Source organism: Lygodium microphyllum, chromosome 8, assembly GCF_053477565.2.
Source record: "Lygodium microphyllum isolate KBCC chromosome 8, Lygodium_microphyllum_v1.1.10, whole genome shotgun sequence".
Lineage (NCBI taxonomy): Eukaryota > Viridiplantae > Streptophyta > Polypodiopsida > Schizaeales > Lygodiaceae > Lygodium > Lygodium microphyllum.
The window spans coordinates 162,657,154-162,674,315 of record NC_141142.1 but is presented as its reverse complement, the minus strand read 5'-3'; the positions used below and the strand labels follow the sequence as shown (position 1 = coordinate 162,674,315).

General features: G+C 43.6%; 1 protein-coding gene across 1 annotated transcript in view; it reads left to right on the top strand.

The window, feature by feature from the left end:
- The window catches only part of DET3 (vacuolar ATP synthase subunit C (VATC) / V-ATPase C subunit / vacuolar proton pump C subunit (DET3)), a 44,781-nt gene extending 27,949 nt beyond the window's left edge, over positions 1-16,832 (top strand). The window contains exons 7-11 of the mRNA XM_087683815.1: positions 895-1,011; positions 15,277-15,402; positions 16,121-16,204; positions 16,300-16,379; positions 16,476-16,832. Coding sequence (XP_087539941.1) covers positions 895-1,011; positions 15,277-15,402; positions 16,121-16,204; positions 16,300-16,379; positions 16,476-16,578 — 510 coding nt within the window. The 3' untranslated portion in view covers positions 16,579-16,832. The remainder of the gene's footprint in view (positions 1-894; positions 1,012-15,276; positions 15,403-16,120; positions 16,205-16,299; positions 16,380-16,475) is intronic.
- Positions 16,833-17,162: the final 330 nt, after the last annotated feature.

Here is a 17,162-nt window from a genome sequence, read left to right as displayed (position 1 = left end):
ACCTCCTATTGTTGGTCGATTGGTTGCTACTTCTCTCTTAACACTTGCTGCAGCTGTGTTTGGCTATCTAGCAGGGTGCCTTTCATTAGTACACCCTCCTCCAATTGTTGCCCTACCATTTACAGTCTTGGGTGCACTTTTCAGCTTCCGATCAGTGGTACACTATTGGATTTACCAGATTTCAGCTTCTAGACTATTGTGTTTTGGTGACCAGCTTACTGCCCTTCATTAATCAACACTCTTTTAGCTCCAATTATTGGTTACAATACTCGAGATCCGTCTTCAGTGGATGTCACCCTCCAACATCATTCATTGCTTTGCCCTTGAGCATTCTGTACACTCTTATATTCATTTATTGCATTGATCACTTTAGAGTTCTCCTCGAGTTTTGAGTTTGTGCTTTGCGTGTAGGGTTTGCATTTATTGCGTTACTATTTGAGTTAGTGTTTTAGTTGTGTTTGTACATTCTGTGTTTTATCAATGCAACCAAAGATTTGGGCTGAATAATAACATTCTATGCCCATCAAGAGGTAATATGCCACATGGTACACATTGTTAGCCACTACCACCTTCCTTGTTGATGAATTGTGGTATCACCTGGTATTCCTATTATGTAGTTTAGAATGCTGTTTTGATAATTGGCATTGCTGTTAGGTCACTCTAGCATTAAATACATTTTTTTGTGTGTATGATCTTATATTGTGTTTGTGCTAGAGCAATTCTTGTTCAGCTCTCCTTTGAGTGAGTTTATGTTAGTAACAAAATCTTGCTTTATTGTTAATAAATATTAGTTGCAGCTGCCTAATATGGATTAGTCATTGATGCTTTTAAGTGAGTTTGTGCTAGTAGTTAGATGTCTGTTGGTGTAAGTTTGTTTTGTGTATTTTGGTGCAGGTGCCGCGATCTTCCAAGAAATTGATTGAGGATAATGAGTACGCATTGTACACAGTTGTTCTTTTCAAAAAAGTAGCTGATACATTTAGAACAACTGCTCGAGAGCGAGGATTTCAGGTATGCTGGTGATTGGTTTTGCCTTGATGTTCATCTTGCCTCTGTTTTTCTCTATTGTTATTGCTACAAAATAGCTGAGGTAAGCATTGTAGGGATTCAATATGCAATTGTGGTAATGGCCCCCTAATGATTTTGTTAAGAGGTTAGAAGGTCTTTTCTTGTCTTACTATTATTGCTATGAATTGGTGTGAGAAGCAGCATAGGGAGTTAGTATGCATTAATGATAATAATGGCTGCATAATTTAAGTAGCTTTCACAAAGTGGTTTTCATATGTGTGCACAACCACTGTTGTAAGTTTCGTAGTAGTGGGAACAATTCATAGAGGATGTTACTAAAGTGGATGTTGTTGAGTGTGACACTTATCCAGGATTGGCATATGTGGCAACAAATGTATGCATTGTGCAAGGCTTTCATGTGTGTGTGTGTGGGTGTGTAAATGTATGGGTAATTATATTACTTGGACAAAAAATACAACGAAATATAAGTACTCAGTAATTTAGTTGAATGCCAAACAAATCAAAATTGTACGAGACCTCTCATGGTGGTTTGTGGGGAATGGGAGAGATGTTAGCGATCAGAGCCAGGACTGCAGCCAGTCGGACTGCCACGTGGCAGTCCGACCTGCTGCAGTACAGTCGGCTGCATTTAATGCAGCCGACCTGCATATTTTGGCACCCAGGTTTTTGGCTATTTATAGCCGAGTTTTACGTCTTCTGCCCACATTCTTCTGCTCACAGATTACAGGCTGGAGGCTCGCGCAGATTCCGTCTCTGTTTGCAGATTTCAGACAGGAGACCGTGCAGACTGTAGCGGACTTCGAGGTGAACAGCAGGTTGCATCGTCGAGGTGGAGACACGCAGGCCAGCGCACTGCGCCCGTGATATATATCTGCATATCTTTGTATACAACACACTTTATACAGCAGATCTTCATCTTGCACTGTCTCTTTCTCTCTCTTCTCTTTCTCTGCGTTCTCTCTCTCAGTCCTACGCTTCCGCACCGCTGCACTCTGACATGGTATCAGAGCAGTGTAGAAGGGCTGATTGAGTGCAGAACCAACCTGAAGAGGAGTTTCTATCGCGACACAAGGCTGCGTTTTCAGTGTTTGAGAGCAGGTAGGAGGGCTGCGCCTCGGAACAAGGCTGAAGTGAGTGTGGGCCCGCAGGAAAGGAGTCCAGGTGGTGGATTTGCTGCTATTTGACGAGGAGGAAGTTTGAGTTTTCAGCTTTCAAGTGCAGGTTTTGCTTTTTCATCGCCTCCGGCGGATGAAGAAGTTTCGGGACGCGGAAGAGCCCTAGCAGGCTGCGTTTTCACAGTCAGAGGGGGCTGCTTTTGCTTTTGTGAAGGCATTACATGTGAAGATGTCTACAGAGATTGACTTGGAGTTCCAGACGATTATGGACCGGAAGATGCCTGTCTTACCGGCTCTTCCCGCAGATCAGAAGCTCAATGGCGACAACTACCGCATCTGGTGCGTGATGATGTTAGCCATCCTAGAGTCCTATGATTTGGCGGAGCTTGTATAGGAGGAGATCGACTTGCCCTCGGTGAGAGATGAGTCCAAACTCTCTTCCGATGCTTGTGCGGAGTTGGCCAAGGCACAGTCTCACTGGGACAAACTGAATGCCAGGATTCGTTCCTTTCTTTTTCTGTCTTGTACTACAGCCGTGATAGCTCACATCGAGCACTTGAAGGTGGCTCGGGAGATATGGCTGGAGCTTGACTAGATGTATAACCGGATGACCCTTATGAAGCGGGTTTCTTTGGAGGTGCAGATGCGGATCTTGTCCGTGAACAAGTCTTCTTCGTTGCGGGAGCACATAAACAAGCTTAGACAGCTTCAGATGCAGGTTCAGAATGCGAGGAAGCCGATTTCCTCCGAAGACATGGCGATTACACTCTTGTCCCAGTTGCCGCCACGATTCGGTGCTTTCTACTCCGCCCTTATTGCTTCAGGGCAAGAGTCCACTCTTCGGTGGGAAGAGTTGGTTCCTATGGTCTTGGACCAAGAGGAACAACTAAAGGGACATAATGCTTCCAAGTCGGAGGCACTGACAGGTCAAGTCTCTCAGAAGAAGGGGAAGGACCAAAAGAAGAAGAAGGGGGATAACAAGTCAAAGAAGGACAAGGACAAGGACAAAGAATCCACATGCCATATTTGTGGAAAGACTGGCCATTGGAAAAAGGATTGCCCTGACAAAGACAAGAAGGACACCAATAAGGACACGAAGGATTTTGGAGCGGTGGCTGCACCCTCATCAGCTGCGTTTCTTCATCTAGCTGTCATTGAGGACTCTATACCGAATGCTTTCGATGCTGCGATGACAGCTTCCTAGGCTCGAGAGTGGATCGTTGACAGTGGTGCCTCCCGACACATGACTCCCTCATCAGATGGTGTTGCCCAGTTGCGACTTTCGTGTGGGCAGATTCTCATTGGAGATAGCTCTTCGGTGTTTATTGCAGGACGGGGTGAGATGCAGCTTATTCCAGATGGACGTGGTGGTACCTATACCTTAGAGGTCTTGCATGTACCAGGTTTAGGGTATCATCTTCTGTCAGTTCATAAGATTTGTTCCCTTGGCCTTATGGTGGAGTTTGACAGTGATTCGGTGCGCGTCCTTGATCGTGGGTCAAGGAAGGTTCTCTCATCAGGATATGAGGAGAACGGCATCTACAAACTGAAGTCTTCTACCGCCCTCTCTACTCTTCTTGTTACCTCTCAGACACAGTCAGAACTATGGCATGCTCGGTTTGGTCACCTTAATTATGATTATCTTTGGAGGGCGTCACGTGGACAGCTTGTTCGAGGGTTGCCGGATATAGTGGTGAGCCAGCAGCCATGTGTCTCTTGCATTCGTGGGAAGCAGCATAGAGATGCCATTCCCCACAAAGCTTCGCGGCGGTCTATTTTACCGATGGAGCTTGTATCTACGGATCTATGTGGCCCTATGAGGAACGAGTCCTTGAGAGGAAGCTCGTACTTCATGTTGATCGTAGATGACTACAGCAGGATGACATGGGCCTATTTCTTGGCGTTGAAGTCAGAAGCTTTCTCCCTCTTCAAGGATTGGCTTCTCTTTGAGGAGAACCGATCGGGCCGGAGATTGAAGACCTTGCGATCCGACAAGGGTGGTGAATTTGTTTTTAATGAGTTTGCTCGTTTTTGTGCATATAAAGGTATTGACCAGGAGTTTGCTAATACCAACACTCCTCAAGAAAATGGAATTCTTGAACGGAAGAAGCGAAGTGTGATCGAGATGGCGCGCACCATGATGGAGCACCGACAGACACCTCAATTTCTGTGGGCCAAGGCTGTGGCTACTGTAGTCCACATCCTTAACCGATCCCCCACTTCGGCCGTTGATGGGATGACACCTTTTAAGGCTTAATTTGGGACGAAGCCCGATGTTTCTTATTTCAGGGTCTTTGGGTGTGATGCCTATGTTCTCATTCCCAAGGCTCATCGTGATAAATTTGAAGCAGCTTCCCGAAAACAGGTATTTGTTGGCTACACCTCCCAGTCCCAAGGCTATCGTTTGTATGATCCCGTCAAGTGGGATGTGTACACGAGTCGAGATGTGCAGTTTGTGGAGGTTCCGGCCATAGCAGCGGGTGAGGAGCATCCCGTTCTTGGAGATCCAGGGGAGAGTTGGGCTCCCGCGACAGTTTCTTTGGAGCCCGCGCCTTTTGATTCAGATTCTGTCTCTGATACAAAGTCTACTGTTCCACCGGTCATTCCCGAGGAGTTACCACCGGTGGATATCCCAGAGTCTTCAGCTGATGGAGAGAGACGAGGAGAGGTCTGGCCTCCTCCTCGTTGGGCCCGTGACACACTCCGTGACTCATGGATCGAGGAGGTCCCTGAGGAGTGGGGACCGCAGGATGGTCCGCGGCAGTCACAGAGGCACCAGACACATTCTACGGAGCTTGTTTGCTCTAACTATTGTTTGATGATCCGTGTTATGCAGGATCGAGAGCCCACCTCTGTGAAGGAGGCTTTAGAGTCCGCACCATGGAAGAAAGCTATGGAAGCCAAGTTGGAGGCTATTGAGAGGAATGGCACTTGGTCACTCGTGCCTCGCCCCCTGAATAAGAAGGCGATTGGCGTCAAATGGGTCTTCAAGACCAAGTACCTTAGCGATGGTTCTTTGGGCAAGTACAAGGCTCGCCTTGTTGCTAAAGGTTTTGCATAGCGCCCAGGGATTGATTGTCATGATACTTTTGCCCCCACTGCTCGTATGGCGACTATTCGAGCTGTTCTTGCCTTGGCTGGCCATAGGAGATGGCCTGTCTACCAGTTGGATGTAAAGTCAGCCTTCCTCAATGGTGATCTGAAGGAGGAGATCTATGTAGAGCAGCCTCCTGGCTTTGGCTCTTCAGATGGGAAAGTCTACAGGTTGAAGAAGGCCTTGTATGGCCTCAAGCAGGTTCCACGTGCATGGAATGAGAAGATTGATTTGTTCCTTCAGTCACAGTTGGGATATCGGCGTTCTAAGGCCGATCCGCAACTTTATGTCCACACTTCCGAGGATGGTTGTGTGCTTTTTGTGTTGTATGTTGATGATTTGATTGTCACAGGTGATCGTGCACAGAAGGTCAAAGAGACGAAGGCAGCTTTACATTAGACGTTCGAGATGACGGATTTGGGTCTACTCCATTTCTTCTTGGGCCATGAGATTTATCAGTCTCAGAGGGGGATTTTCATCTCTCAGTAGAGATATGTACAGGAGCTCTTGGTTTCTTTTGCGATGGAGGATTGTCGGACCCTTTCAACTCCTATGGATCCGAACTGGAAGGCCACTTCCCATTCAGCTTCTCCCATGGCGGATACTTCCCGCTATCGTCAGTTGATTGGATCATTGATTTGGCTCCTCAACACTCGTGCTGATCTTTGTTTTGCTGTTGGCTTTTGGCAGGGTTCATGAGTGAACCTTAGACGGTGCATTGGCAGCCTGCCCAGAGGATACTTCGGTATTTGAGGGGGACGTCTGATTTAGGGATTTATTATCCAGTAGGCACAGGTGGTTTAGATCTTCTTCTTGCAGATTGGAGCGACTCGGATTGGGCCGGTGATGTGGACCACAGGCGGTCTACTACAGGCTACTATTTTACCTTGGGTGCAGGTGTTATCTCATGGAGTAGCAAGAAGCAGCCCACGATAGCCCTTTCGTCTACTAAGTCGGAGTATTGGGCCGCATCTTCCACCACATGTGAGGCTGTGTGGCTTCGGAGATTGTTGGAGGAGCTTGGTTGCCCCCAGACTTGTCCTACTTTACTGCAATGCGGCAATGAGATTTGCATTGCCTTGGCACGGAATCCTGTTTTTCATGCCCGGACGAAGCACATAGAGATCCAGTACCACTTCATCAGAGAGAAGCTTCTGGATGAGACCATCACTGTGGAGTACTGCAAGACGGAGGACAATCTTGCAGATTTGTTTACAAAGGCGCTTTCCCAGGCCCTACTTCAGAGACATTCCAGATCCCTTAGGCTTCTGCCCCGCCCAGGCTCTGAGAGGGGGTGTTAGCGATTAGAGCCAGGACTGCAGCCAGTCGGACTGCCACTCGACCTGCTGCAGTACAGTCGGCTGCATTTAATGCAGCCGACCGACCTGCATATTTTGGCGCCCAGGTTTTTGGCTATTTATAGCCGAGTTTTCAGTCTTCTGCCCACATTCTTTTGCTCGCAGATTATAGGCTGGAGGCTCGCGTAGATTCCGTCTCTGTTCGCAGATTTCAAACAGGAGACTGTGTAGATTGCAGCGGACTTCGAGGTGAACAACAGATTGCATCGTCGAGATGGAGACACGCAGTCCAGCGCATGGCGCCCGTGTATATATCTGCATATCTTTGTATACAACACACTTTATACAACAGATCTTCATCTTCCAGTGTCTTTCTCTCTCTTCTCTTTCTCTGCGTTCTCTCTCTCTCAGTCCTACGCTTCCGCACCGCTGCACTTTGACAAGAGAATGATAATGGAAGTGTATAACACCAGTAAGGGCCATCCCTGTAAGGTCAAAAAGGGCTATGGACGCCTCAAGTGTGAAAGAAAATTCCCATCGATACCATGAGTTGCCCTAAAGCTACTCCCATTGGCCTTGAAGGAAATGTTGTTAGCAGACGTGTCAGCTCATGTGAGTCTGTGCATGCAGATTCTGGGGACATTATTTAAGATATTTAGGCATTTTTATTTGTGTCATTTTATGGTTATATTGAGCATTTATTGCTGGCCGACCAGCATTAAATGCTGGCCGACTTGATCATTTTGAGGACATATTTTTGTCCTATTTATTTAGGTTTTTCCTACTCAGTTAGTTAGTTACTCATCATCACTTGTGGATCTTCTGCTAGGGAGAGGAGCCAGTGCCGGTGCCCACTTAGCCAGTGACTCACTATTGTATGCGACTATCTCCTGTTGGATATATAGATTCCATTTCCCTAGCATACATTTGAGTTCTCATCTGTATTGTGTTCTTCAATGTTCTGTCTTTCCCTTTCTCTTTTGTCTTGTGTTTCAACAGTTTATTACAGCATATGTTTACGCTTCCATTGACTGCTCCACTTTTGATATGATATTAGATTTTAGGTTCTATGCTCTTATTGTTTTTTCTTTGCTGATTTCAAGACTGTTTTGACCATTTCTCATCGGTGATAGCCTGTGTCAGCCTTTCTACTGCCTGTATGTCAGTTCACTTCTCTTGGTTGGGCGATTGCATTATAAGGCCGTTTTTGCTATTTCAGGCAGTTTTTGGCTGATTTTTTGACTTCTCGCAGCAATTTCCTTCTTGTTTTGGTCGGATTTTGGTGAATACTGCATGTGAACTCTCATTTCTTGCAATCTATACTTGTGGTTTGATTGTGTTCCCTCTCCAAATACCTTCTTTTCTCTACTTCTCTTCTAAATCTTCTCATATGGCTCCTTTGTGCACATCCATTGGTGATAAGTTACATGGACTTGATTATCTCACATGGAGTGTTGTGATGAAGGCTTGGTTTATATAGAAGCGGTTATGGTACGTGGTTTGTGGAGCTATTGAACGTCCTCAACAGCATTCTCCTGTTCTAGCTGATTTTGATGAAGACAACCATGAGGAAGCAGTGCTTATATGGGATTCAGACGATGCACGCGCTTACTCGGTCTTGCTTTGGTGTATTTCCAAAGTTGTTCTATCAGCAGTTACCTCTTGCAGGACATCTTCTGAAGTATGGACGAAGTTGTAGTTGATATACGTGGTGCCTTTCACCATAAGGGCAGTTACTCTTTATGGACAGCTCCAGCAAAGTTCGTTTGAGGCCAAAGATACTATCCACTCTTTTCTACTTCATGTGACCCAAATCCAAGACCGGCTTCGGCAAATGTAGTTTGCCCTTCTAGAGGCTCATCTTATTGGACTTGTGGACATATTTTTGTCTTACTTATTCAGGCTGTTCCTTCTTAGTCAGTTAGTCAGTCACTCATCATCACTTGTGGATTTTCTATTGGGGAGAGGAGCCAATGTTGGTATCCACGCAGCCAGTGACTCACTGTTGTATACGACTGTCTTGTGTTGGATATATGGATTCCATTTCCTGAGCATACATCTGAGTTCTCATGTGTATTGTGTTCTTTAGTGTTCTTTCTTTCCCTTTCTCTTTTGTCTTTTGTTTCAGCAGTTTATTACAGCATATGTTTATGTTTCCATTGACTGCTCCACTTCTGGCAAATGAATGATGGATAACCAAATATTCAATAGAGCGCCAATATACCAAAATACTCTCTGCCAAATCTAGGTGCTAGCAAGCCTTTCAAATACACTACTTATGAGCTTCCTAAGTAGCTCCACACCTTTAAATGTAACGTTGTAGTTTAGTATTTTTTGGTTGAGCAACCATCATTGCACATAGGCGAGCGTTAATGATGGAAATTGTGGCATATCTCTTTGCTTCATAGAGTGGGTGGGGTTCTTGATTGACTAACTATTAGTAAAAGGTGCCTAGGTAATGCATTTGAGACTGGGCTCTACTCTGTTGAGCTAAAAATGCATTACATGCTGGTTAGCCATATCAAACAGCCCCAAAACAAACTGAATTAATTAAATTACAAAAATTTGATTAAAAGAAATGCATTCTTAGAGAGTGTATGTGTCCCATAAGCCAAACCCTAATTTGGGAGGACCCAACCATCCATAAATCAATAGGCTGCCCACCTCTCAGCGTTAATCTCGTTTTTGCAGCTTGCAAGTGTCTTATCTTTGCTGATCACACCTTGTACACAAAGGATATTTCATTTCGAGCTATTGTCCACTGCTGTAAACCATTAGACACTTGCTATCCAACCCTTTGTTGCTGTTGGCAATTAGTTTTTGGCTTGTTCATGCTACTGCCTATACCTCTGGCAAGACATGTTGCTTGCTGCCACGTGCCACAATCTGCTGTGTTTATGCCGTATGACCAGCTGAAAGGATGCATTTTGCTGTTTGCAACATCATTTGTGCTGCATGTTATTGTGAGAGTTGCATTTTGCTGTTCAACTCACTCAACTTTGTGGTATGTTATCAATAACTGTTGCTTTTTGGTGTTCCCTACATTTCTTGCCCGCTTGACACTGATCTGGCTATCATAAACTTGTGTTTGCTTCTACTAGACATTCTTGGAGGTTGCTTGCTATATTTCGGGGTTTGTTAGAGTAGTGACACACTCTTCAACTCATATTCTCTACCTTGGTCCTTGAGACATGAAAGCCAAGGTTAATATTCATCTTACATAGTGTGTCTGTTGCATTGAGCATGATATTTATTGATTATTTAAATTTATTCATCTTTCTTGTTCATTGTCTCTATGCCCTACTAATCCTAATTGTGTTTCTTATTCGTTTGTGTATTTATCGTATGATTGTCTTTGTATCGGAGTCGAGCTTTTTTTTTTACATGCTATTGGAGCTAGGTACTCATTGAAGAAACATAGGCCCTTGATTGGAAAGCTTTTCTTTAGAAACAAGAATTATAGGGATAAGATGACATTGAGCACTTGTACATCAACTTAGTCTCCAAAGGAGCCTATGCCAAGAATTGAGTAGGAGTGGGTTCTACAACCTACCCTGCAAGGTTCTAACATTGGTAGAGATACTTTTGACTATCTAGGAGAAACAATATCTCATACTATAACAAACGAGGAACTGAAGCTAATCATTGCTTGTAGAGCAAAGAAGATCAAAGAGCTTAACTAAAAAATAGTAGTTTGATAACAGTTACTAAATGAAGGTATCTATAATTCTTTCTTTTTAGATGTTGTGTATAAATCTAATGGTGTTGTAGGGATGTTGAGACCTCCATCAAGAATGGGTTCCATTGTTGGAGAAAGAGATCTGGAATATGCCTCTTTTTTTTAGACTCTCTTAGTACTTCAATGCAAGATACACAAGTTTCAACTTTTGTCTCTTAAAAAAAAAAAAAAAAAAAAAAAAACTTCTCCACAACATTTTGGTAAAGATCATGAAGAAGATAGAGTTTAGTTTGTTGACCATGAAAAAGGTCCTCTTGAAGTTCAATTCTTGTATGTAATCTATGAAGAGAGGATTGTAAGAACTATATAAATATACGTCACACTTGGATAGTTGGCTTTAAGGTCAAGTCAGAGGTATCTAATGCTTTTAGCATTTTATTGCCATGGTTGAAAACTCTAGTGGCTGCAAATTAGTTACTCTTATGCTTCCAATATTTTATTGCCATGTTTGAAAGCTGTAGTGGCTGCAAATTGGTTACTCTCTGCATTAGTAGAAGAGGGGAGTACATGTCAAAGGAATTTATAGCATTTCTTTGTTCTAGGGGCATTATTCATTAGTGCATTATGCATTATGCACTTTAATAGAATGGTCTTGTTGAGCACAAGAGTAGATATCTTATGGAGATGGTGAGATCTATGCTTAAAGGAAAGTCTTTATGAGATAAGTTTTGGCTAGATGTGATTCATATAGATCTCTGTGGCTTCCACGACCCACTTACTTCCGGGTACAGTGGCTTCCACGACCCATATCTCCACGATCAAAGACTGTTGACATCGACCTTTGATCCCCACCCCTGCGGAGTATATGCGTCTTCCACCAAGCACTCCTTGTGCCACCTCTCCTTTCTAGGCCACAGAGATCTATATGAATCACATCTAGCCAAAACTTACTTCCCCCACCTACTTCCGAGTATAGTGGCTTCCACGACTCATATCTCCTCCATAGTCCACTCTCTTGAGAGCCCATGACTGTTCCCCACCCTTGGCTCATCTTGAGCCTCCTTCTTCCCCACCCTTTTTCACTAAGGTTTGAGAGGCCACTTCTGGGTGCTTTCCGGCTTCTTCTTCCAAGTCCCAGATACCTTCTTCGGCATAACCGGTGGCACTTCCTTCGTCATCAGATGCTTTGTAATCCGTGAGCCATGAGTGGTTGGATTTCCTTTCTCTTTCAGACTAGGATTCAGAGGGGATTTTCTTACTTCGCCCTCAGAGGGGGCTTCTAGTTATTCTTCGGCTTTAGAGGGGGCTCCTATTTCTACTCCTTCATATTCAGAGAGGGACCCTATGTGCCATGAAGTTCTTCACACACCACCACCTTTCACTTTTGAGGAGTGTCTCTCCTTTGAGCAATCATTTCCTCTGCTCATAGCTATGATCTAGAGGATCTACCTAGATTGGGGCCGTTGGGTCTTCAATAGTGACTTGGTGGCTAGGCCTTCGTATTCCTTTCAACGTGGATTCACGGAGCTAGTGGCTTCTCTCCTGAGGTTGAATTTCGGGTTCTACACCTCATCCAGTCTCCTAATTGTCTTCGAAGGTCTCCTTTCAGGTGGTATTCTCAGATTATAGGGTGAATCTTCGTCCCTTGGTCAGCATGGAGCCACCTCTCGAGATCGAGTATGAGCATATCCTTATGGTTTTTGGCACCACACAAAGTTCGACATTCCTCCCATGCATTGTATGTTTTCATCTTTGTACTAGGGCACTTGGGCAAGTGAACAATTTCCCCACGAGGAACACTGTCCAAAGGTGCCACACGAGCATTCTTCAGCATGTAGCATTGTATCTCCACCTCACTGTTCACTTGTTTCCCTTTTTGGGCTTGAGAGGGGGGTGTTGAGAAGCTCTTCACCCGCAGTTTGTGTTTTTGCATTTAGGGTTTGCAGCCCCAAAAAGGGGCATCATTCTAGATTGACTGTGCCTATTTACAGGCCACTCTCTCATTCATTCCTCACGGCTGATTCATTCAGTCCGTTACCTCTTCTCTCCAGTCTCTCCACTACCCTCACACCCCTTCAGGAGGACATTGCTATTCGTGGTTCGTGGCTGTCTTCATCATGTAGTGACGGGCAAGCGTGAGGATCGAGACATGAAGGGATTGTTAGCAGCAGAGAGAGAGACAGAGAAAGAGAGAGTGAGCACGATCTTTTTGGGTACAATGACGAGTGTACCACTTTAGGTTTTTAGATATATATATATATATGAAAGTACAAGTGCTAAGGGTGTGTTCACACCCGGGCACATTAAAAGGCATGAGGGCCTTTATTCCCAACAACCTCCCACCTAAAGGAAATGTGCCTTAAGAGGAGAAAAGAATCAGCTAAGTTTAGGTATGTACAAAGCTGAAATACATATATCTATCCAACTCCCATCATCTATCGGCAATGAGCAAACTGCTCTGTTGGAAGACCCTTCGTGAGAAGGTCTACAGGATATCATTCCATTCATCAGAGTTTCTTCTCTCTTCTCTTATTTTCTCCATGTTTGTTGAGTTCACTCTGTGTTTCTCCCCGCAAACCCTACTGTCTCGCTGATACGTCATCTTTTGACAGGGGGGAGTATATGTCTCGTGCATTTGAAACATTTTTGCTTGAGCATGGCATTACGAATCAAGCTATCAGAGTGTAGCGAATATGGAAGTGTATGGACAAGATTGAAAGATTGGGCAGTGGTGTGAACAGGAGGTGGTGACAAGGCTGAGGTGCTGCACAAAGCAGCTGCAGGGCAAAGCGGGGGTGGAGGTGGGGGAGGGGCATGATGCGGCGATGATTAGGGCAGCTAGACTCTAGCAATGAGAGGCAGGGGGTATCAGTTGGGGGGCTAGTCTGCAGTGTGCTACGAGAGGGGCTCACTGTCCATCTTTTCTTGCATAGCCGGTGTGGTCTCCACAGCTTACTATGCATCTAAGGAGAGGATTGGGATTGACATTTGAGAGTACCTCTTGTGGAGAAATGCTCTAAACACAAAAAGTACAAAACCAATTGAATGACAAAGCATAGATTGATAAACTTAGAACATAGTTAGGGTTAGGGTCAGGGTAACTTAGAGACAATGAACACAATGAATAATAAAGTGAATGAATAATTAATATACAGTGCTCATGTAGCAAACACACTATGTAGTGAATATTGAACCTCGAACTCTTGTATCTTTGGAATCAAGCTAGAGATTATGAGCTGTAGAGTGTGTCGTACTCTGAACGGATTCCGAATTGGAGCAAAGGTAGCCTTTGAGTGTCGAACACCAGCAAATGCAGCCAAGGAAGGCTAGATTTGATGCAGACGGCAGAGAGAGAGAGAGAGAGAGAGAGAGAGAGAGAGAGAGAGAGAGAGAGAGTAAAAATGTAGGTATGTGAGGAGAGAGAAAATCTGCACAACAGCTGTTAGGTACAAATGCATCGGATAGTGGTGAGAGAATGTGAGGGTGGCAGCCAGAAACCCAAAGCGCAGCATTCAGAGGAGAGAGAAGATGATGGCAACAATTGCCAGCTGATGGCGACAACGTTGACTGTAGGCAAAAGAGAACCTAGCTTGGGTGGTTTCTAACTAGAAAACCACATCTTGCTTTACGAAAGGTCCTAAAATAAAACCTTAGTTAAACATTATTTTAGGTTAAGATCTCACTTTCTTGTATATTTGAATGTACAAGTTTTCCAAACTATCTCTCATGTGAACAAAAGGGAGCTATTCACACGTGGATTTTCAATAGGAAACCATTTTCAAGAGAGTTCCCCATTACCAAAAGAGGTTTCTTGGAAACCAGAAACCAATCAAAAATTTGGTTTCTAGAAAACCCCCTCATGAGAACAGCTCCCTAGTGAAAGCTTCAAATTTCGGCAATGCTAGCAACCTACAAAGGTTGTCATTGAGTGTGAGTCCTATTGTGGGTTCAAAATCCACAATGGAGAGGCTCATTAGTGTCTTATCCTTGGGGATGCATGTACCCATTGGTGAATAAGGTAGGGGGTTTCCCAACCACCAATAATCTAGCTGTGTATTTTGAAGAAAAGCTTGCAACCCAAAGCACAAAATATTTGTGGCATGTGAATCTATTTAGAGAGAAAGGGAGGCGGGAGGAAATGTTGGGGGAAAGAGAGGTAAAAAAAAGAAATATCATTAAGAGAGAGTGCAAAAAGAAAATGTGAAGATCGAGAGATGAAAATACAGCACCCAACTGTAGGCAACAGCTGCAAACATGTGAGGAAGACTAGAGTTAGGCTCCAGATAGGACTGCATGCATATTTGTAGAAAGTTTGGGGCACCAAAATTAGGGTTTTGCATGTGGGACACAGTAACTCTCTAGGATTGTGTTTCTTTTTAAAATGAGAGGTTTCCCTCATTAATTATGCATGTTTTGAGGCTGTTTAAATCAAGCTAATTCGTTTTTAGCTCAACACCTCTAGCATGGGGGGTCCTCTCTCCCTCAAGGTTACTTGATTATCCTTATGTAAGGGTGTTCTTGGCTTTGATGTTTGCAACTTTAGGCCTCCACATGCATGTTGAAACAATTATCTATTTCTTTGTCTTTTGGTTGGGATCATTTTTTCTAAAAGTCCACCTTTGATAATTAGTGTCAAAATTTCAAGGTGAGGTGCCCTTCCATTGGGGTCTTTCCCCACTCCTTGTGCTTTGACAAAAGGTAACCTCTGGACTTTGCATGTGTTTTGCAAAGGTAAACTGTCGGTCCACTGGTCACCAGTGGCAGAGATGGACTTTTGGCTGTTTGTTGATAATAAATCTTCACAACCTACATCCTCTTTTGAGGCTTTTTAACCTCTTCAAGGTTGCAGAGACAGAGAGAGTTGAGGAGAGGAGGAAGAGGATGGACTGAGAAAGGGAGGGAAGGTGTCTATATGCCATTTAGTCATTACTCTCATTTTTCATTGTGGTATATCTGAGTTAAGCACTGTGTGAAATCTCTAAGTGCTAGTTTTTTTCTGTGAGACTTCTAATCTGTCTTGCCTTTTGTTTGAAATGTTTGTCAAAAACAAATCATACACAGGTTCGTGAAGTTGAGTATGATCCTGAAGCCCAACAAAGAATAGCTGAAGACCTCAGACGGCTAACAACTGATCAAGAGAACATGCGCAATGCACTGCTACAGTGGTGCTATGCCAGCTATGGAGAGGTATTGGTGATGTTTTCGTTTGTCTTAGTACTTTATCACTGACAGTGTAATTAGGCTACTTTGAATTGGTGTATCTCTAGGCCATGAGGTTTGTGGCAAAAATTGTGTTTTGTGTCAATAAGGGGATGGAAAAAGTGGTTATTATTTATTTATAACGTTGTCAGTCTCTTGTTGGATGGAGGATTAGAAATATGTTGGACCAGAAATAGCAAGCCATTCATGAATGGTCAAGAGAAATTGGCTACCCTACATTGAATGGCAAGTTTGTACACATCTTTAGTTGATGTTATGTGATCTAAATATCTGGCCTTCATGCTTGTCTTGTCTTACAAAATCTTTTTTCAGCAAGTGTTCCATCTGCCATTCATGAATGGTCAAGTGGAGTTGGTTACCCTTACATTGAATGGAAATTTTGTGTCTTTATTTGATGTCATCTGATCTGATTATCTGGCCTTCATGCATGTCATGTATTACAAAATCTTTGTTCCGCAAGTGACCCACCTCTTGCCTGCCGCAAAATCCCCCAGAATCTGCTAATATGAAGTGATGAATTATTTCGAAAGGGTCAGGATCGAGACAACCAGGATCATGTGCTTTTGCAAGAGTTGAACTTTTATTAGAGCTTGTTCTGGTTACTTAGTGTGTATAAAATCTCATTTTTATGACTTAAATCCCCTCCAAAACTTAATTTATCACATAACTTTTTGTGCTTGTCCAGGTTTTTAGCGCTTGGACACATATCTGTGCTGTTCGGATATTCACAGAGAGTATTCTGAGATATGGACTGCCTCCTTGTTTTGTGGTATCTTCAACTGCTTTGTTTGTATTTCCTCTCCTTCAACCCTCTTGCTCTATGCCAGCATATTTTACTGTTTGTATAAATTGTTATAAATACAGGCTGTGGTTTTGGCTCCACCTCCAAAAAGTGAGAAAAAGGTGCGCGCTATTCTAGAGACTCTTATGGGAGAGAAAAACAGGTGCTTTTCCTCTCTTCTTTTTTTAACATTGAATGAAGATACATGCAGCATGGCAGAGGTGATTTGCATTTGATAACCTGAGGATTTGTTATACAGCTCTTACTGGAAAGGTGACGATGACATTGGGATGGTGGCAATACCTGGTGCTGATGTAGATATATATCCCTATGTTTCTCTGACTATCAACCTTGCAGGATAGATGAGTATGAAGTATGCTATATATATACATATCAAGTGAGCAAATCCTGCCATTCTCAAATGGCTTTGCGTTTTCAAAGCATGTATTATGCGATTGTCATTACCAATAAGTCTTCCAGGCAAGAGTAAGAGGTCAAATTCTTAGATTCGATTTTTCTCCATTCCATTGGTGAATAAACTTGCATTTTGAGACATGTAAGACAATGGGAGAACCTTGTTAATTTGTTGGGCCTGAGCTCCTGTATTTTGATTCGAAGGCCCTGCATGTATCATGTAAGTTTGCAATCTCAATACACAATGTAGTGTCCTGCATGTCTAAATTAGCAAAGCAGACACTATTTGTAGATATCCCTGTTCTTAAAGCATACCAAACTCTTCATTCCAACAAAAGAAAATTGTAATAAGATTATCTCGAGTAAAAAATCAGTATCTTTGATGCAGAATGCGACCAAAAAAATGAATGTGAAAGGATAAGATAGCCTCCGCAAGTAAAGGATAAGATAACCTCCGAGGCTTTCCCCTCTCAAGAGAGGTCCTGTACAGGGTTCAGTAAGGATCCAATATCTGCAAGTAAACTGTGGAGGC